Source organism: Sprattus sprattus (assembly GCF_963457725.1).
Source record: "Sprattus sprattus genome assembly, chromosome: 14".
Classification (NCBI taxonomy): domain Eukaryota; kingdom Metazoa; phylum Chordata; class Actinopteri; order Clupeiformes; family Clupeidae; genus Sprattus; species Sprattus sprattus.
The window spans coordinates 22,881,044-22,903,543 of NC_137912.1; the positions used below are offsets into that span (position 1 = coordinate 22,881,044).

General features: G+C 44.5%; 1 protein-coding gene across 1 annotated transcript in view; it reads left to right on the top strand.

Moving 5' to 3' along the window:
- The window catches only part of ano2b (anoctamin 2b), a gene marked incomplete at both ends in the record, with an annotated part of 102,505 nt that overhangs the window by 15,759 nt on the left and 64,246 nt on the right, over positions 1-22,500 (top strand). Inside the window, 7 exons of the mRNA XM_080851726.1 lie at positions 53-108; positions 338-385; positions 548-612; positions 710-844; positions 2,521-2,681; positions 6,177-6,259; positions 9,290-9,379. Coding sequence (XP_080707852.1) covers positions 53-108; positions 338-385; positions 548-612; positions 710-844; positions 2,521-2,681; positions 6,177-6,259; positions 9,290-9,379 — 638 coding nt within the window. The remainder of the gene's footprint in view (positions 1-52; positions 109-337; positions 386-547; positions 613-709; positions 845-2,520; positions 2,682-6,176; positions 6,260-9,289; positions 9,380-22,500) is intronic.

The following is a 22,500-nucleotide window of genomic DNA, read 5'->3' on the forward strand; positions in this document are numbered from 1 at the left end:
TAGAACAAACAAGGAATAGACTTCTGTTAAGGCACTTGTTCTCTTCTTGCAGGTATCACCACACTAATAGCTAAAGGCATCTACGAGTCAGCCTTCCCTCTCCATGATGTAAGTAGAATTCAGAATCCTTTGTGTTCACAGGTCTCCTAGCAACACTGTAGCATGAATGTTGTTCCTCAGCTGTAGATCACGTTGGGTTAAAGTGTCTACTAAATGACTGAATGTAAATGGAAGTAGGTTTTCAGTGGTAGTCACTTTCCTGCCTTCATAAAGGGGAATAGTAGCACTGTTCATTAAGTATCCCTGTGTGTCTAATGTCCTTCTCCTTGACCTGCAGGGTGACTGCAAAGGCCCAGCCAAAGGTGAGGAGAGGAATGACCGACAGGTGGGTAGAGATTATATATGTGGGCCTAACAGCAATATTTACAATGTAAAGGATATACTTCAGCTGTTGCATGTTATGTAACAGTGATTAGATGATATAATACTTAAAAGACACTGGAAAGACAGTATACAGCTTTAGCTTTTTCTCACCATTGTTTTTCAGATACTGCATGATGAATGGGCGAGGTACGGAGCTTTCTTTAAGCACCAGCCCATTGACTTAATCAGGTATGGTTTTTATAACAACAAAATATAAAGCTACAGTCACAATGCGTCTTAAGGAATCAACCCTTTGCCCCTAATGATATATGCCCTTTGACCTCAGGAAGTACTTTGGAGAGAAGATCGGCCTCTACTTTGCCTGGCTGGGCGTCTACACCCAGCTGCTCATCCCGGCCTCCATAGTGGGCATCACCGTGTTCTTCTACGGCTGTGCCACAGTCGACACCAACGTGCCCAGGTACCTGCCTCCTCAAACGGGTGAAACCTAGAGCCCTGAAGGGTGGAATGGCTCCTACACACAGCAGAAACATCATGGCTCCTACACATAGCAGAACATCATGGCTCCTACACATAGCAGAAACATTCAGCTTAAGACTTGCAAGACTCGTGAAGGCTTCTTGGTGGCATAAGGCTTCTTGGTGGCATATTTATGGAGTCCTAATCAGGGCTCTCTGTGAGGCCTTATTTAAAAAGGTATTAGAGTGTTTATGTGTAAAACTAGCAGGCCAACTAGTTCACACCCAAAAGCAGCAGAGGTACTGCTGATAAGAGGTAGTTGATTAACTGATGTATTTCATGTGATATATTTTGTCTTCCGACAGCTGTTTAATTTTATCACGTGTAATCCGACCCCGTCCACAAAACTACTAAGTGAAAGCATATGGAGGACTCTACGCTTGTGAACTTTAATATCAGTCTCAGCAGCGCCAACCCTTTCTCCGCACACAAATCAAGCTATTTGCCAACAAATGAATTGTTTCGAGCTGAAAAAATATATATATTCTTAATGGAACCCTCAGTATTTTATTTTCAAAAGAGTGATGAAGAACTAGAACTAGACCTAAATTGTTGCGAGCGCCGGAGTGCCAGTTCCTGCTGTGATCTAGGGCTAGGTTCCACGCATGAGTGGGCGTGAGGCAGCTGCGAAAGTGTGGCGGTAAGAGGACCTTAGAGAGAACAGGAGGGAGAGGTGGGCAGGAGGGCAGCGACTAGTACTGCGGAATCTGCTGGCTCAGGTTGGCACAGATATAGGAACAAACGCCCACTTTTTATTCTCATCACGGATTGGGTTTTGTCAAGGTCACACAGAGGACACGCTTCTTAAAACTTCGTTTTATATACTGAAAGAAATGTAAAAATCATATGGCAAGTCAAAAGCAAATGAATATCATTACCACTGATTTATATGATGCATCTCAGCAGGCCATTTTTTTTCCCCTTTTTTTCATTTTCTGAAAAGATTTTGTCTGTCTGAGTTCGAGTCTGTCCACATCAAAAGTCACTTAATTCTGTTTCCTTAGAGATTTGGATGTAGATTTGTGTGTGGACAAATAACACTGTGATCTCAGAACAAAGAATATTGAAAGAAAATGAATGAGGCTTTTGTTCTCAGTTATCAGTAAGATGATTCCGAGACTTTATCCCACTAAAAAAGTAGGGCAACATCCCGAGCCATTATCCCCTCAGTCATAACAATGTCTGACCTGCTCTTCTTCAGCTTGCTTCTTAAGCCTTTTCCCAAACATTCTCTCCACAGACTTTTTTATCAATTATGTAAGCAAAGAGATCTGGCATTAAGAAAATGGTCTTTGTTCCCTTTGTGATAATTAGATTTCATGAGATTAGTCTCATATTTAGTTGCCATACATATATTCATTAATGTGGTGACACCAAGCTCATTTATGTACTCATGGGCTCTAGGCCCAATTAGTTACTTGCAGATTCTCTTTAAAGTACAAAAATCTCCCTGATTGCACCAGTTTGAGGATTTGCCCATGGCCTATGCCCATCTGTTTATGTGTGTGTGTGTTTGGGGGTGTGTGTGTGTCTGTGTGTGTTTGTGTTTGTGTTTGTGTGTACGTGTGTACGTGTGTGTGTGTGTGTGTGTGTGTTTGTGTTTGTGATTTGTGCCAGTATGGAGATGTGTGACGAGATGCAGAACTTCACCATGTGCCCGTTATGTGACGGAGCCTGTGACTTCTGGCACCTGAGCACCGCCTGTGGCACCGCCCGAGCCAGCTACCTCTTCGACAACCCGGCCACCGTCTTCTTCTCCATCTTCATGTCTCTCTGGGGTAGGGTTTACTTTTCTGTCTGTGTATTTCTGTCTGTCTGTCTGTCTATTGGTGTCTCTCTCTCTCTCTTTCTATCTCCCTCCCTCCCTCCCTCTCTCTCCTTCTTTCTCTCTCTCTCTCTCTCTCTCTCCATCTTTCTATCTCCCTCTCCCTGCTTCCTCGCCAACCGAGCCACCATCTTCTGCTCAATCTTTATGTCTCTCTGGAGTTGGCCGTCTGTTTTTTCCTTTTTGACTTTCTGCCTCTTTCTCTCACATCCTCCTCTCTTTCCATCTCTGTTTGTTTCTCCCCCTCCTCTGTTTCAATCCCCCCCGCCCCCTAATTCTTATCAGCTCAGTCAATTCACTTCAACTTTCTTGTCCCTTGAGAGAAAAATGGATTTGATGGAATGATCTGTGCAGTCGGCATCAACAACTGACTGACTCCAGTCACGTACCGCTGGATTATTCCATCCAAAGACTTCAGCAGCCTCTCTGACGCTTTGAAGAGAACGCCTCCGTTGCATGCGCCGCTGTGTGTGCGCCTGTGTGTGTGCGCCTGTGTGTGTTTGCACCTCTGTTGACTGCCCCTGTGTGTGTGCGCCTGTGTGTGTGCGCCTGTGTGTGTGTGCCTGTGTGTGTGCGCCTGTGTGTGTGCGCCTCCGTTGACTGCCCCTGTGTGTGTGTGCCTGTGTGTGTGCGCCTGTGTGTGTGCACCTCCGTTGACTGAACCTGTGTGTGTGTGCGCCAGTGTGTGTGTGCCTGTGTGTGTGCACCTCCGTTGACTGTGCCTGTGTGTGTGTGTGCCTGTGTGTGTGTGTGCCTGTGTGTGTGTGCGCCTCCATTGACTGGGCCTGTGTGTGTGTGCACCTGTGTGTGTGTGCGCATGTGTGTGTGCGCATGTGTGTGTGTGCGCCTGTTTAGTCAGTCTAGCAGGTGGCCTGAGGCGAGGACCTGACATTACCTTAAACTTTAAACTCTTGTAGCGAGGGATTAAGACAGGCGGGCATCACCTTATCACCTTTCTCACACACCTGTCTCTTGTAGCGGCCCGAAAGACGAGCCTCACTTACCTCAAGGTTCTTCCTTTCTGTCTCACTATCTATGTGTATCTGTATATCTCTTCACACTCTCTCTCTCTCTCTGTATCTCTCTCTCTCTCTCTATCTCTCTCTCTCTCTCTGTCTCTTTCTGTCAGTCTTCAGCTGTCACCCATTCACTCTTTCCTTTCACCACCTTGCTTTGTTATCTCTTGCTTTCTTTCTTTCTTCAATGTTATCTAGTGTGCGTTACAGTATAAATGATGCTCTGTAACATTGGACCAAACAGCCCATGACTTTAAACCAGCCCTGTCAAGCTTTCAGTTCAATTCAATTCTATGTTATTGATAAAGTGCCAAAACAATAAAACTGTCACTAGGTGCTTTACAGAGCCCAGGGCCTGAACCCATCGGCCTTCTCTGCTTCAGTCTAAGCGGACACCAGAGTTGTGTTCCTATCTCTTAGTCTCTTAACAAACACGATAGTGAAAGTGGCTACACGCATGATCGATAATTACTTTCATCAGGATCTGATACTGTCTGTTTTGGGTCAGCTGATAGCGCTCCCTCGCTGTTTTGCCTTACTCACACCCCGCCAGTAGACGACGAATCACTCTCTCCTCCTCGTGAACCCGATCTTGGGAGCAGGGCCTAGTGCAGAGGCATGCTGGAGGTACAGCAGTAAGGAGATACAGGTCACCTGCGGAGAGAGGGAGTGCAGAGAGAACGAGAGAGAGGGGGGGGGGGGGGGGGGGGTTGATGGTGATGGATAGGAAAGGAAAGAAAAGAGAGAGAAGGAGAGGTACGAAGCCCAAGCCACACAGAGTTGAAGAGATTGTGGAGATATTTCTGTCACTCTCTCTCTTTCTCTCCCTGTCTATCTCTCTGTCTCTCTTTCTCTCCCTGTCTACTTTACTCTCTCTCTTTCTCCCCCTGTCTATCTCTCTCTGGCTCTCTTTCTCTCCCTGTCTCTCTCTCTCCCTGTCTATCGCTCTGTCACTCTCTCCCTCTTTCTCCTCCTGTCTATCTCTCTCTCTTTCTCTCCCTGTCTATCTTTCGGTCTCTCTTTCCCACTGTCTGAATGGGCAGGGTTATTGTATTTCTGCTGCTGTCAGTGCTTGGCGTGGGTTTGATCGGTCGTGGAACTGCCTGATGGCTGCTTTGTCTCTCGCTCATGTTCACTCCCTCCTCCTCCCTCTCTCCCCCCACTCGCCATCTCTCTCTCCCTCTCTCAACTCTCTCTCTCACCCCCCTCCATCTATCTCTCGCACTCTCTCTCTCCCCTCTCTTTCTCACCCGCCCCCCTCTCTCCCCCCACTCGCCATCTCTCTCTCCCTCTCTCCTCTCTCTCTCTCTCTCTCTCTCTCCTCTCTTTCTCACCCCCCTCCATCTCTTTCTCTCTCTCCCCCCACTCTGTCGGGGTGGAATGACAGCATCTTGCCTTTCACTCACCTGTGCCGTAGCGAGAGGGCCAATGCATTATTACTCATAGAGGGACCTCCACTGCAGAACCGGGGCAGCCATTACATATTCATGACACTCCACCTGTTCTACGGCTCGGGGAACGTGGTGCCGGACTGCAGCCATTCTGGTCTTACCAGCAGATTCTTGAAGTTCTTTGATGTTATGCCATCATGGCCCAATAGATGTTTGTCAGGATGAGAAGCCATGGCTTTATATAGATAGATAGATAGATAGATAGATAGATAGATAGATAGATAGATAGATAGATAGATAGATAGATAAATAGGTGGATATTTTATTAATCCGAGGGAAATTTAGGTCATCCAGTAGATTATACACTTATGCACTTGTGCAACTCACCGACATACAAACATAAATCCTATAAACATAGGGAGAACATGTATAAAAGGAGTGGGGTGTTTACAGATACAGGCATGGATCTGACCCTATGGTACAGTACGATTAAAGTAATGTTTCATTCGTTGGCCTTGAATAATGTCTGCTCTTGGCTTTGTGGCCCTCTGAGGATAAGACTCACTGTAACTCAATCAAGCATCAGGAAACCTGACAGGGTTCACTTTTTGGCACTTCAGCGCATATAACAAAAAGTTTCCGGTAACACTATATTGTAATGGTTCATTATGTGATAGACAACAAACTGAGTGGCTGTTGAACAAACTGTCAACTGAGCCTAACTGTCAACTGTCTGTCATCTAACCTGGACCATATAGAGAGCAGGACCAAACTTCAAATGGAACACCACTAACAGTATATTCATCATTGTTAACAGAATGTCAATACTTCATTGATTGTATGTGATGGTCCATTAAAATAAAATGTGTGTGTGTTTCTGTGCGTCTGTGTGTGTGTGCATATTTGACTTGACGTGAATATCTGTGTGTGTGTGTATTCGCCTTTGTGTGTATTCGCCTTTGTGTGTGTGTGTGTGTGTGTGTGTGTGTGTGTGTGTGTGTGTGTGTGTGTGTGTGTGTGTGTGTGTGTGTCTTACTCCAGTGGTCACATTTCTGGAACAGTGGAAGCGCAGACAGATTAGCCTGAACCATAGCTGGGACCTGACAGGCATGGAGGAGGAGGAGGTGAGTAACACATCCATCACACACTACCCCCTATAACACACACACACACACACACACACACACACACACACACACACACACACACACACACACACCTACCCATCACACAATACCCCCTATAACACACACACACACACAACCACCACACACTACAACACACACACACACACACATCCGTCACACACTATTACCTACAACACACACACAAACAACCATCAAACACTATCCACTACAACTGACACACACACACACACACAACCATCACACACTACCCCCTACAACACACAAACAACCATCACACACTCCGACATACACCACACACACAACCATCACACACTTCCTACTACAACACCACACACACAACCATCACACACTACCCCCTACCCCACACACACAACCATCACACACACACTACCCCCTACCCCACACAAAACCATCACACACTTCACAGAACCTAAAGGCTTGCCTATCATGTCATGTCGCCTCATCTAGCAGAACTGCTATGCCCGATGAGGGTAGACACGGCATGTGTTGATGCAGAACAGCCGTGACCGATGATCGTAGATACTGCAAGTGTTGATGCAGAACTGTCATGACCGATGACCATGGACACTGCATGTGTTGATGTTCCAATAGTGGCTCTACAATGACCATAGACACTGCATGGTTGGTGTTCCAATATTGGCTCTATAATGACCATAGACACTGCATGTGTATGTTCCAATAGTGGCTCCATATTGACCATATACACTGCATGTGTTGGTGTTACAATAGTGGCTCTGTAGTTCTTTGCGTTAGTCACCAGTTCTGTTAGTTTACTTGCTCCTGTTTCCAAGGGAATGCAGTTATTTCACGAAGAAGGGGCAATTGCGATTCCTTATTTTGGGATAGAAAGATGGCTCTGGGCTGTGTTTGTTGAAGGGATGTGTGCTAATGCAGCATTCTTTATAGCATGATTCTGGGTGGAGTATTGATTATGGGTGTAATATTTGGTCATGGGTGTAGTATCTGATTATGGGTGTAGTATTGAATATGGGTGTAGTATTGATTATGGGTGTAGTATTGATTATGGGTGTAGTATCTGATTATGGGTGTAGTATTGATTATGGGTGTAGTATTGATTATGGGTGTAGTATCTGATCATGGGTGTAGTATTTGGTCATAGGTGTAGTATTGATTATGGGTGTAGTATTTGATCATGGGTGTAGTATCTGGGTATCTGGTCATGTGTGTAGAATTGATTTTGGGTGTAGTATCTGGCAGTGGCGGTCCGTGCATTTCACGACTAGGCCTTCAGCGATGTCCTACACGATGTAAAACTGAGTGAATCCACCTCCTAATACCATCATTATGACGCCATGGCTCTCGAACCATTATATTTATACAGAAAGGCAGTATAAGTGAGCATTGCATCACCTTAACATAGTCGAGTACAACAGACTTTATTAATATTTCCGGAGCATTTAAAATCAATACACCCGTATTAACAATACATTAAGAGTAGTAAACTCTCAGTTATATGATCGCTTGGATATTACTGTCACAACTTAAAAATAAAAGGCGATTTTCAGGCATTAGTCTACAAAGTTTTATTAAGTCCACCGAAAGTAGCCTATGTGAGCTTTAACAAGTTTGTCCACTAAACATCGCATTGTCCCACCTGCAAAGCAGTTTCATTAAACTTCCCATCCTCACGATATCCAGTTGTTCTTGAAAGTTCCGTCTTGAAAATGGCGTTGTAATTGTATCAAAAACTGGAATTATCAAGTTGGTGTAAACTAGTTTATTTGAGTTGGTTAATGTAATTATATTTAGTCTTACCAATTGAAACAACTAGCATAATAAGCATTGAAACCCATGTACGTCGTTTTCGCATTAGCCAGCTAAACTGAGCACTGAAGCACTGCACCGGTCTGCCTCAGTATCCAATCAAAGGACGTTTACGTGTTATGTTCAACGCGAGGAAAGAAATCTTCCGGGCCTTCTAGAAGGCCCAGTGTCGCCAACTCGAAATCTGATTGGTTGTCACAACTGTCTGTTTCAGTTCATTCAACTTAAATGAACTGAAACAGCCAGTTGTGATAACCAATCAGATGTACACGGGCCTTCAATGTGAATTCTGAAGGCCTCAGGGAAGATTTCTGTTCTCGGGGAAGATTTCTCGGAGCGTGGCAACACATGATAGCTGAAATATGATTGGATGAAAGCTCTAACATAAAGTAACAACGCTGGAAGCTATGAAATGAAGATAATGGACTATGGGGAATAATTTAATACATATTTATGAAAAGAAAATATTAAAATTTAATTTATTACATTTATTTTCTGATGATATTTAGGCCAGCAGAGAAGGCCTTGAAGGCCCTGACGGACCACCACTGGTATCTGGTCATGTGTGTAGAATTGATTTTGGGTGTAGTATCAGGTCATGGAAGTAGTATGGGTGTAGCATTTGATCATGGGTGTAGTATTTGGTCATAGGTGTAGTATTTTTTATGGGTGTAGTATCTGGTAATGTGTGTAGAATAGATTTTGGGTGTAGTATTTTATTTTGGGTGTACATAGTATTGATTATGGGTGTAGCATTTGGCCATATTCACTAACTAACTATCACTACTAAAAAAAAAGAAGTTCATCAACCACTCAAACATTTATACCAAGTTTATCTCAATTCCATCTCAATACTTGAGTCTGAGTCATTCATTTGCATTAAAGTATAACACATTATAGTGACTCTTCTGTAGGTTGATATTGTCACATGAGCTATTGTCTATTTTCTCCTGAAATGCCATCTTTCTATCAAGGACCGAGCTCAGGTCAGAGTTTTTTCTTCTTTTTTTTTTTGGTTGCAGTGGCCCCAAGACTCTAAATAGACCAGATTTCAGCCTTTCGCATGTCCTTCTTTGATTTCTGGCTGGCTGCCCCTTTCCAAAAATGATTGTCTCCTCTCAAGCTTCTCTTACCATTTAGGACACTTCAAGAGCAAAAACTGTATCCCCACTCTCTTCTTTTTTCTGTCTTTATTCATAGGAGCATCCGAGGCCTAAATATGAAACCATCCTTCTTCAGAAGAGGCAGAGGCAGAAAAAGAAGAAGACAAAAAAGAAGAACAAAAGCGAGGTTGGAAGCTAAAAAACAACAACATTGTTCTTCTCTTCACTTGAAGGCTTCACACTTAGTTTATAAATGTTCCGGAATATTCCATACATGACTGATGTAGTGTTCCAGAATATTCCACAGATGTTCCAGAATATTCCATAGATGACTGATGTAGTGGATGTGTTGTTTGTGGTTTTGTTGAGAAACAGTCTGAGAGAAGGCTCGGTTGAGTTGTTTTGATTGGCTCTCCTGTTTGGGTTGGTGGCCATAGACATATATTGTGGGTCTTTTGAGAGAAAAACCTGATGCCAAATACTGAGGGCTGGCAGTACATTCCATCATGCATTAATGTACAGATTCGGTTTTGGTTGTAGTTTCCTCAAGGGCTGTTGGTATTTGAGCTCAGCAGCCAATCAAATGACACCCCTCTGTGCTCTTAAAGCTCTATGTTGATTGGCTTGGATTGTTTATGGCTCTGTCCGAACAACTCAGTTTGTTTCCCGTTTACAGAGCCAGGACTATGTACATGTTTTTTTGAGTGCAAACACTGAATGGGCAGCTAGAGGACAGTGCGGAGCAATTTGCCGAATTTTACAAAAAGTTTAGGGGATTAGAATCGCAGAATACACCTTTAAAGAGGACCTATTATGCTAATTTTCAGTGATCATAATTTTATTTTGGGGGTTACTGGAATAGATTTAGAGTTTCAGTGTTCCGAAAAACACATTGATTTTTCTCAGACTGTACATCTCTATTCATCCTCTGTCTGAAACGCTCTGTTAGAGCTCCGGTGGCTTTACCCCTCCCCCCCCCCCGATTAACCCATGTGATCTGATTGCTGAGACAGGGAACCAATAAGGATTGTATTACGAGATTGCATCATCTTGTAATGTAGGAAAAAGGAATTCCAATGAGGCATTTCAGGCAGCTGAGCAATTTGGTTTCTGTAGGAGTTTGTGTTGGTCTAGGGTGTACTTTTGGCTTTTTAACTTTGCAGAGAAAAAGCTATATAACACACTACAGTAAAGCTTTATAACACACTACACTAAAACTATATAACACACTACAGGAAAGCTATATAACACACTACACTAAAGCTATATAACACACTACACTAAAGCTATATTACACACTGCAGGAAAGGGAAAAAAATGATAGCATAATAGGTCCTAGTAAGTGTTTGGTAGCAACAAGACAGAATGCTATATGTCTTTATGATGTGGAAGTCAAAGTTCAGAAGGTGGAAGAAGAAGAAAAAGAAAAAGAAGAAGACGAGTGGCAAAGATGGTGGTAGGGAGAGTGATGGGGAGTGATGGGGGGAGAGAGAGAGAGAGATAAGAGAGGAGGAAAGGCAAACAGGAAAGATGAGGAATGAGCCATCTCAAATAAAAAAGTGATAAAAAAAGACATAAGAAAGTCAGTATAAAAGATTGCCGCTGCAATGTCCCTTGCAGAGTCGTATAATGATTGTGTTTTAATGGCATGTCTAAAAAATGGGTATTGAAAGTACGCGGTTGAAAAGACAGTCTGAGATCCGGGTGCACTTATTGGCTTTTCGCCTTCGTCAAAGTGACACTCTGAAGCGGGAAAATGTCACCACAACCTCACTCTTCACAGAATGAGCCCTCTGCCAGGAGAGTGACAAAAATGTATCACAGGAAAAAAGGGCACTTCTGCACTTAGAAAGGATAACACTGTTTTGGAGCCATTTCTCTCTCAGAAAATCATCACTTTTCAGGTTGGTATGCACAACTTGTGCCTGATGTAATGTTAGTAAACTCTTATAATCTGCCTATTCAAATTTATTTCATAAAAAAAAAAAAAAAAAAAAACATAGCCCATTAAAGAGAAGGCAATGAAAAAAACATTTATTTATATCAATGTCATGGTTTCATAAGGTGATTTATTTATTTATTTTAGTTGAAGCACAGGGTCACTTCCTGTTTCATGCTGCATATTTTTGCATTGAAGGACACATTCTAAATCTTTGGTAAAATCCTCTAAAACTCCCCTTTAGATCCAGTGTGACATAAAGAAAATGTCTGATTGAAGAGGACACGGTCTAATTGCCTCGACAGGACACAGAGCCTGTGCCTTGTCCCTTCAAGTGCTCTTGAGCATAATTGAGTTCAGGGAGTCACTTGCTTTCTAGGACAATGTCAGACTCCCCTTTAGGCGTCACTGAGGCAGTTTATCCTTTTTACAACCGCCGTGTTTCTTTCGACTAGACTGAAATATTTTGAGAACTCGGACAGTTTCACAAGTGTGACTACAGCCCGGCCTGTCTGGGTTCCCCATATATTTTCTCTGTTTGATGGATCGGACTGTCGGACGCGACATCGATCTCAAGTTTTAAGGGCGCTTCTAGTTTCACTGCCAGTCCTCACAGCACATTCAATTTGGGTGGAATGTGGAGATGTCAGGTAAAAATTGATTTCCACCTTTCTAAGGGACATTTTCTGTCAGCAACCATCCTAAGTGTTCTAGAATCTTCTTGGTATTCCAGACTCATTGGTTGCGGCGTATCTCAGCTCTGTCAGCCTCGGTGGTAAAAGCCTATGTGGGTTGCAATCTTACAGAAACATGGGAGGGGGGCACGAAATCCATGTGACTACTGGACCACAGCTCTCATTATGTCTGTGTGTGCATGTGTGTGTGCATGTGCGTGCGCGTATGTGTGCGCATGTGCATGTATGTGTGTGTGTCTGTGTGTGTGTGAATCTGCACAGTGGCATTGGGCCATGTTGGTCCGAGGATTCGAAGCTCCAGCCCTGGCATTACTTCAGGATTCATGGCTTACTGGTGCCTGGCATGTTTTAGCCCCCAATCTGTCTGTCTGTTTGTCTACCCCCTAACCCCCCCCCCCCCCCTCCATTTGTCTATCTGTCTCTCCCTCTATCTATCTTCCACTGTTTCTGTCTCTCTGGCTGTCCCTCAACACCTCTCTTATCCCCTCTTTCCCATTGACCCTTCTCTCTATCTCTGTCCGTCTGTCACTCTCCTCTCATTTTCTTTCTTTCTCTCTCTCTCTCTCTCTCTCTCTCTATTTCTCTCTTTCTCTGTCTTTCACTTCCTCTCCATCTCTGTCTGACCTGCCTGCTGTGTGTGTCCCAAGCCTAACAGGTCTGTGGAGCAGAGCGGGGGGGAGGCCAACTTGGATACCAAGTGGAGAAAGAGCCTGATGTTCCCCATGGCAACGGGAGTCACGGTAACGCTCCTTTCTCCCGTGTGCTCTCCTGCCGTCTGCCTGCGCGCTCCATCTCTGCTCCACTCTTCTTCTCCCTCCTCCTCCTCTTCCTCCTTCCCGTGCCTCCTCTTCCTCCTCTCTCTCGCCACCTCCGCTGTGAGGCCAGATGTTCTAAGATCTGAACCTGGAAATGGAACGATACCCAAAGCAGCTGGACCCCGATGTGAATCGGCTATAAGACGAGAGGAAAGATAGGGGGCGCTGTTTCTCAAACGCATGAAGCGGGGGGGGGGCTTCCTTTTTTTCAGTTTGCTACACTCTTAGAGAGAGGGGTAAACATCATGTTGCTTAAACTGTTTTGGTAGCCTCTTTTTAAACACTTTAAGAACAGGGTGTAAAACATTCATGAACTATCAGGTGCCCGTTAACTAGCACCAAGTCTCAATTACTTGACAGTCAAGTGACCTCAAACTAACCCTGGCCCTGTCTCATGGACTGTCTGTGCCAACCGCAGACCCAACCATGAGCTGTATCTTCTTCATCCCCCAAGTCTAATCCTGTTTGTGCAACTGTCAACAAAGAGTTTGTGGATAAACAGCCTAGGCTATCAGAATAGAAGTAGAACGAATGGCTCTATTTTAGAATCTTTAATTCTTCTTTGGCTTGTCGTCATGTTGAACCTTTAAGATTCAAGGCGGAACTCTTAAAAGTTCTACTTGTTCTACTGTCATCCATCGTTTCTGGGGGGGAAAAAAAATATCCTTTAAGTTATGAAAAGGGCTTCTAGAGTTACAGTATGTGAAGAGCTCTGTTTTAAGGGGCAAGTCAATGAGCTCATATGACATTCAGATAGTATAGTGTGTATTTTTCTCTCTCTAGGAGTGTACTTAGGGTTAGACCACAATGGTCTCACACTCTATCTTTTTTCCACACACTCTCTTTTTCCTTTTTCTTTGAAACGCTGTTCTTTTCCAGGATAGAAAAACACCAACACACCCACACACGCATCCACACACAGACACACACACACACACACACGCACACGCACACGCACACGCACGCACACACGCACACACCCACACACAGACACACACACACACACACACACACACACACACACACACACACACACAACACTCACACACTCACACACACACACTCACACACACCCACCCACACACACACACACACACACACACACACACACACACACACACACACACACACACACAGACACACACACACACACACACACACACACACACACACATATATTTTGGTCTCTGGTTATGTGTCTGTCACTTCCTGAGGGACGGATATTTCCAGCGTCTGAGGGTGAGGGTCTCCAAACAGAGGGCCACTGTTCCAGTTGTGTGACTTTGGTTTTAATGACAAAGTCGAGCTAGCGGGGATGAAGCTGAAGTAAAGGTCAGTGTATGTCTTATGCTGTTGGAGTGCATCATTTAGTCTTGGGAGGGATGACAAGGATTGACATTGTTCTGTCACTGGACGTTCCTGTTCCCGAATTACTGGTACTGTATGTGTGTGTGTGTGTGTCAGGTGGTGTTTGTGTGTGTCTCTGTGTGTGTGTGTGTGTGTGTGTGTGTGTATCTGTGTGTATCTGTGTGTGTGTGAGTGTGTGTGTGTGTGTGTGTGTGTGTGTGTGTGTGTGTGTGTGTGTGTGTGTGTGGCGGGTGGTGTGTGTGTGTGGCGGGTGGTGTGTGTGTGTGTACAGGCTTTGCAGCACAAACACCACATTCAGATTCTAAGAAATGAGAAACCTGGAAAGGGATCTGTGGGGGATTGCCTGTTGCATCACCTGGCAGAACACACCCACCTACCTAAACCCACGCGCACACACACACGCACACACACACACACACGGGTTCATTACGTGCAGAGGGAATACTTTGCTGTAGGTGTATGTGTGGCGGGAAAACTAAGCAAAGATTAAAATAATATTAGGGAGCTTTGGAATCTATCAGATGACCTGTTTCGATGTCAGCCTAGATGAACTCCGTTTTTGTGCTTTCAAGTCGAACACAAACCAGGTGACATAGGACAGGAGCGTGTATGTGATGCTGGAAAGGGAATGATGGGGAAGGCTCTCTGTAATAATAAGGTTGCATTCTAAACTTGAAACAAAGACAAAACGGATATTCTCATCTCAAGATTTGATGATGAGACTTACAGGAAATGTATGCTGAGCATCTGAAAAGGCTTCCTGTGTTTCTGGCCTTCTGCATCATGTACACAGTGAATACTTATTACTGTAGGCTACCGATATTATGATGGCGATTCTTACACGACACTATCACTATTACGTCTCTAGTTGAATTTGATATGAAAACAGCTTTCTGCAGTTTGGGTTAGGGTGAGGTTGAATTTTTTGATTGTTGTTTAGTTGAATTTGACAGCTTTCTGGTGTGTGTGTGCTTGAGTGTGTGTGGGGTGTGTGTGTGTGTGTGTGTGTGTGTGTGTGTGTGTGTGTGTGTGACTATGAAAACAGATTTCTGCGGTTGGTGCCTCTAATGCCTGTGAAATGCCTACATTGTTGATCACACACACAACACCTTTGTGATCAGACAAATCAGGCGCTAAGGGCTGTGTGCATGTTGTGTAATTAACAAATGAATGTGCCCCAGTAAACAAAGTTGATTTATGTGATGTCTTTTTGTTGCCTCTAAGAATCCATGGTGTGCATCTATCAAATGTAGGGCCCTGTGTGTTTGATTTCAGCTTGTGTGTGTGAGTGTGTGTCTGCCTGTCTGCCTCTCTCTGCCCCTGCCTGCCTGCCTGCCTCTCTACCTCTCCCTCCCTGACTGTCTCTCTATCTAGGATGTCTATTTGTCTGCTTGTCTCCCTGTCTGTCTGCTTTTCTGTCTGTCTGCTTTTCTGTCTACTTTTCTGTCTGTCTGTCTGTCTGTCTGTCTGTCTGTCTGTCTGTCTGTCTGTCTGTCTGCAGTATTCCTGCATGTGGTAAACCTGTTGCCTTAGTGAGAGTGGCGTGTCCAGGATGGTTTACTGGAGGATAAGGTCATTAGATCAGTTACAGTTGGGTGGCTGCCTCCAGAGACAATGCAACGCCAGTGCCTTCGCTTTCTCCTTCGCCTTTCGCCTCCGCTTACCTCAGGGTGCTGACTTTATATTTCACTCCCAGTGACCTCCCTCTCTCTCTCTTCCTGTTTCTTAGAGAGATAGAGAGAGAGGGAGGTAGTAGAGAGAGAGAGAAAGGAAGAGGTAGCAAGAAGAAAGGAGAGAAAGAGGGACTGAAAGTGAGAGAGATAGAAAGAGAGAGGGAGAAAGAGAGAAGGAGTGAATCAGACAGAGAGAAAAAAGAGAGAGAGGTAGAAAGAGAGAAAGGGAGATGGAGAGAGGAAGGAGAGAGTCAGAAGGGGAGAGAGGGAGAAAGATTTCCCCTTCCATCCTTAATGGAGATTAAATGCAGATTTTATGGTACATCGAGCACGGGAGTACATTAAATCTTTTTAATGGTATTGTTTTGATACAAATGCTTTAAACTAGCCAGGCAATGTCAGCGAGGACAAGGGTGAGAACATCTGTTCACCCTTTACTACATCACCCACGATTCAGCAGCCCTCTCTGTCACATCATGTCACGCATTAACCAGACAAGTGTGGCGTCACATTTGCATCCAGACTCCTCAGAAACTCTCCTAAAGGTGTAATGTAATATGTCCTTATTCTATGACGTTTAAGTGGTTAAGAAACTCTCCTAATGGTGTAATGAAATCTGCCCTCTCGTGTTTGTCTTGTCTTCTGTCCCTTTGGTTTGGCCCTCGATAGTCTGAGTGGCAGAAATATAATTACCTGAAACTCTCCTGCCAGTGAATATGAACTGTCTTTTTTTTTTTACTGTTCCATTAAGCCATCTCTGGACAGTCAGAACAGCTGAAATTTAATTACCTGCTTCAAAAAAAACTGAAAAAGACCCACCTCTGTGTCCATCAGTCTTGGTGTGCCACCTGTCTTAGCACCTGTTGTAGTTACCTGTTTGAGCACCTTCTGTCGCACCTGTTGTGTGCTACCTTTTTCCTCACATTCTCAGGAGGTGAGAGGTCCCAGGACTTTAATTAAGTCACCTTTTGTTCTTTTTTGCTTTGGGCTATTCTTTCTGTTGGTGAAGGCTACTACACATTAGTCACAGAGAGCAATGTCCCTGTAGCAGAAATGCAGAGAGTAGTATGCTCAAGAAAAACAATCGCCCACTTGATGTCTGAAATAGCATTTCACAGCCTATGTGTGCTACGTTATTTGGTAAGGATGATCTGATGGTGATGAGCTTTTTTGGTGTTTGTTTCTTGGAAATCACAGTGGAATTGGCAGAAAGAATAGGATTACGGGAGGCGTCTCACCTGACTTCCGGTCGTAGGTATAGTTCTTGTTTCTAAAACTGTCCGGAAGAGGCTCATCTTCAGGAGTAAGAACCATTAGTAGCGAAGGGAGAGAGAGTCATCCAGCCTCGAATCCAGGGTACCAAACCTGCACCCTGACCACAACACAAAAGAGCTAGGCTCCTTGGTATGGCAGTCAGAGTGCAGGCTCAACAGGGAATCTGTCACAGTTCTGCTTACCAGTAAAGAACCCTGTTCAACCATAATTTGTCAGTAAATGGTTCTTGGTCTGAAAAGTTATTGGAGAGGAACTTGTCCCTATTTGTTTTTCAGTCAGTTGGTGTAAACAGACCACTACTGCCCCCTCTGGCCATGTCATTATGGCCACCATGGCGACCACACAGATTGTCCACAAACTGGAGCTGGAACTTCCTTCCCTGTCACCAGTGTCAACTCCTGACTGCTTGTCATGTAACCCACATTAACCCTGACTCTGACCCAACCCTAAGCCTATTGGCAGCAGAGGGTCAGCAGATGGCTTGTGTGTTGTTTATGGTGGGCTGTTATTAAGTGGGGCTATCAGGCCATTTCCTCCACTTCCCTGCTCCACTGACCCAAAGCCAAAGACCTGAGGCGAACTGCGCCTATCCAGTATCATGGCGCTGCAATGTACCTGTTTGGCTAGGTGTTCAATGGGCCGGGGCCAATCTGGTTAGGCGTCCCCGCAGGCCGCTGCCCTGTTTGCTGCTGTGGTTCACCGGTGGTCTGCTGTCGGGCCCATGGCTGCCGTCTCAAGCCTCTTAGCCTCCCTCAGACGCTCTCCGCAGCTCGCCACGACTGTGTTAATCCAAGATTAGGCCAACCCCATGCCATGTTTGTGTGTGTGTGTGTGTGTGTGTGTGTGTGTGTGTGTGTGTGTGTGTGTGTGTGTGTGTGTGTGTGTGTGTGTGTGTGTGTGTGTGTATGTGTGTGTGTGTGTGTGTATATGTGTGTGTGTATGTGTGTGTGTGTGTGGCAGAGAGAGAGAGAGAGAAACTTGGGTTTCAACCCAAACATTTACTGCAACAGGGTGATTTTTGCTCAAACTGTTATTATTAATGTTATGAATACTCAGTGTGTCCCTCTGTGTCTTTGTGTGTGTGTGTGTGTGTGTGTGTGTGTGTGTGTGTGTGTGTGTGTGTGTGTGTGTGTGTGTGTGTGTCTGTGTCTGTGTCTGTGTCTGTGTCTCTGTGTGTGTGTGTGTGTGTGTGTGTGTGTGTGTGTGTGTGTGTGTTTGGTCTATGTTTGTCTCCCTCATTTGCTTTTGGATTAATTAGGTAAACTTTTAGGCAAACATTTGCTTCCCAGGGCCCTGTTTTCATCGACGGCAACGAGCAAAGCAACAAGCTAAGTCGGCGTGCAGTTAGTTGGCTAAACTAAAACTAAACCTGAACTTAAACTATCGTGTGCCGTGTCGGAGCGCTGCGCTGACCCACCCATGTTTGTGTACATTTTTATGTATGTATGTATGTATGTATGTATGTATGTATATGTCTGTATGTGTGTGTGTGTCTGTGTGGATGCATGTGTGTTTGCATGGATGTGTTTGTGTGTGTGTGTGTGTGTGTGTGTGTGTATGTGTGTATGTGTGTTTGTGTAGTGTGTGTGTGTGTGTGTGTGTGTGTCTGTCTGTGTATGTGTGTGTGTGTGTGTGTGTGTGTGTGTGTGTGTGTGTGTGTGTGTGTGTGTGTGTGTGTGTGTGTGTGTGTGTATGTGTTTGTGTGTGTGCATTTGAATGTACAGTCATGGACGAAAATGTTGGCACCCTTGCACTTTTGTCAGATAATGCACCACTACTCCCAGAAAAGTGTTGCAATTACAAATGTTTTTGCATTTACATGTTTATTTACTTAGTTTGCATTGGAAAAACACAAAAAATCTGAGAAATAATGCCCAATCTGACTTTATTCCACATAAAACTCAAAAAAGGGCCGGACAAAATTATTGGCACCCTCAACTTTATAATGGGGAGAACACCCTTAAAAATAAAGAAATACAAATATCTGAAATCAATTGCTTCCTGTAACCATTAATGAGGTGTCTTACACCTCTCTACTGGAATTTCGGACCACTCTTCTTTTGCCAACTGCTCCAGGTCTCTCACATTTGAAGGGTGCCTTCTGCCAACTACTGATTTGAGATCATGCCCCAGTTGTGCTATGGGATTAAGATCTGGAGTCATCTTGGACACTTCAGAATTCTCCAGTGCTTTGTCTTAACCATTTCTGGGTACTTTTTGAAGTGTGCTATGGGTCATTGTCCTGCTGGAAGACCCATGTCTTCTGACGGAGACCCAACTTTCTGACACTGGGCCCTACATTGCGCCCAAAAATTTGGTAGTCCTCAGATTTCCTGATGCTATGCACATAGTCAAGGCATCATGTTCCAGAAGCAGCAAAGCAACTCCAAAACATCGGTCCAAAACATCGGTCCAGCTCCACTGTATTAGCCTGCCGTGTTCTTTTCTTTGAAGGCCTCATTTCGTTGTCTGTAAACTACTTTACCAAAAAGTTCTACTTTGGTCTCATCTATCTACAGGACGTTCTCCCAGAATGATTTTGGCTTCCCCAAGAAAGTTTTGTCAAACTCAAGTCTGGCTTTTTTAGGTCTCTGTGTCAGCAGTGGGGTCCTCTGGGTCTCCTACCATAGCATCCCATTTCATTCAAATGGCGACGGATAGTGCAAGCTGACACCGTTGTACCCTTTGTCTGCAGGGTAGCTTGAATTTATTTGGAAGTGGTTCTAGGTTATTTATCCACCATTCAAACAATCTTTTGTTGCATTCTGTCATAAATGTTTCTCTTCCTTCCACATCCAGGGAGGTTAGTGACAATGCAATGGGCTGTAAACTTGTTGATGACACTGCGCACAGTGGACACAGGAACATTAAGAACTCTGGAGATGGACTTGTAGCCTTGAGATTGTCCATGCTTTTCTACAATTTTGGTTCTCAAATCCTCAGACAATTTTTTGCTCTTCTTTCTTTTCCCCATGCTCAGCGCGGTATACACAGACACACAACACAAAGGTTGAGTCAACTTTGCTCCATTTTAACTGGTTGCAAATGTGATTTCTGTATTACCAGCATCTGTGGCTCGCCACAGGTGAGTTTAAATAAAGATTAAAGGAGAATTACATGCCAAAAATACAATTATTTCTTAAGGGTGCCAACAATTTTGTCCGGCCCTTTTTTGAGTTTTATGTGGAATAAAGTCAGATTTGGCATTATTTGTCAGATTTTTTGTGTTTTACCAATGCAAACTAAGTAAATAAACATGTGAATACAAAAGCATTTGTAATTGCAACTCTTTTCTGGGAGTAGTGGTGCATTATCTGACAGAATTGCAAGGGTGCCAACATTTTCGTCCATGACTGTATGTATGTGTGTGTGTGTGTGTGTGTGTGTGAGTGATCCCCTGGCAGTGGTAAGCAGAGCATGAACAGCTTATGATAGAGTAGCACAGAGCTCCCACTGCAGGCCAGCTTTAGTGCGCTGCAATCCTATTGGCCGGCCCCTTGACCTGCAAAGTAGATGAGGGTAATTTCTGTTTTGGGCACGCCTGTCCTGATGGTTATTGATCTCTCCCTCCCTCCCTCTCTATCTCCCTCTCCCTCTCTCTCTCTCTCTCTCTCTCTCTCTCTCTCTCTCTCTCTGCCAGTCCCAACTCTTCTCCTTCGTCTCTTTCCCTCTCCTCCCTCCTCTCCCTCTGTCTCTACAGGTTTAGCCAAAAAAGCAGCGTGATATATTTTCCTGTCTTAAGTTTAGCTCCGATGTCCCAGATTCTGTCGCTCACAGTCAGTCTTGACCCAGATGTTTGGGGCCTGGATTTCACCGTGGGATCCACTTGTCGTGTCATGTCCATACAACGCTAGCATCCTCCAGTCCTGGGTGACCTTAAATGCTAATATTTGCGCACCCCATCCATCAAACAGTGCTTCCTCACCAGCCTTGATTACAAGCAGCTCGGTTATTGTCTTCCTAGTTCAGGCTGTAAAGCATAAAATGGAGATTTTGGTGGGGGGGTGGGAGAAGGTCATTTTTTATGATGTGTGGTTCCACATCAGACAGGATCACGCGATGCAGACACCACACTGGGGAGTGGTATGAAGTTGTGGAGGCGACGGGAAAACGAGGACAATCCTCAAACCTTCCAAGAATAAATCTCCCCGAAAAATCAGCAGCAGCACACATCACGTGGAACTTGTAAGTGGCGGCCTCTGGCAGTCGGTGGGGCATAATTATGTGGTGCACCAGTGGTTGGCTGATTATATAGGATGCTGTTGTTCTGGCTCGGGATGGGTGGGCTGGTTTTATGGTTATGAGAATGTGCTGGCTGACCACTGAAAACAACCCCCCGGCTGTCAGAAGACCTTCAGTGCCTTACCGTGTGACACGTGTTTCAGACTGCATGGAGACCCCTAGCTGTGTGCACAAACACAGATGGAGATCAGGTTGCCATGGTGAGACTGATCAAGTCCTTAGATAGAGAAGAGCGCTGTAAGCAGGACATTTTCAGAATCGTGAGGGACAACCACGAGGCCAAGTCAAATTCATGTGCAGAAAGCAGTCATCACATCACTAACTTTGAGTATTGTATTTATGCTAGTTCATTATCCCCAGTGCCATTGCTGGTCTAGTGTTGAGAGTTACTTACAGAATAGTTGGGTTGTTAGTCATGTCGGTGATGTTTTTCTTCTTGTAATGGACCGGATCTGGGCTGGTGTGGGTGACTTGTAGCCTGGATACCAGACCGAACCCCGCCCACAACATTTTTGGTCTGGAAGTTCGGTCTGGCACTGCTCTGTTGGGGAGAAATTATCACAGATCCGAAACGGATCTAGCCAATCAAATTGTCAGGACGGGCTTTATACGATGATGGACAGATGGCTTGAGTTGAATTAACGGTAGATTCAAAATCGTACCTATATGGCGGCGTCTCGGGACCTGTTAGTGGGAAATATTTTATGTGAATTAAGCTATCTACACAACTTTTTTATGTCTACATTGACTCGGTTAGTTGTGTATGTGCAACACGAATGTTGCTGAGTATTGTAGGTCTTAACTGAAGCTCTCAAGCCCATTATTGTTAGGTTATTGCTAACGCTTAGACCAAAAATCCATTGAAACACATAGTAGCTAGCTAGCCTTGCTGCTAATAAGTATAACGTGAGCCTGCATATCTCACAGATATTGACAGCGCATTCATTTTGAAAGAGGAACAGAGAAACGCGATTATGGCATTTGTCGATCGAAAAGATGTTTTTGCCGTCCTTCCTACGGGATCCGGTAAAAGTTTAATGTATCAGATGGTCATACTACGTTGCGCTGATTGATTCTAGGTATCCAATTGAGCGAAGAGGCATTTTCTTTCCTGGTTCGTTGAAACACGCCCCATAATCACAGCTCAATGGAGCAGTATCAGACTCATATTCTGACTAGAATTATGAGTATGACATCGTCAGGCTAGTTGATTTGTGGCATACTACACTGAATGGGGGATGCCAGCCTGTGGTGGTATTATGGTTCTGAACGATTCATGGAGAAAGTCATAAAGATTTCTG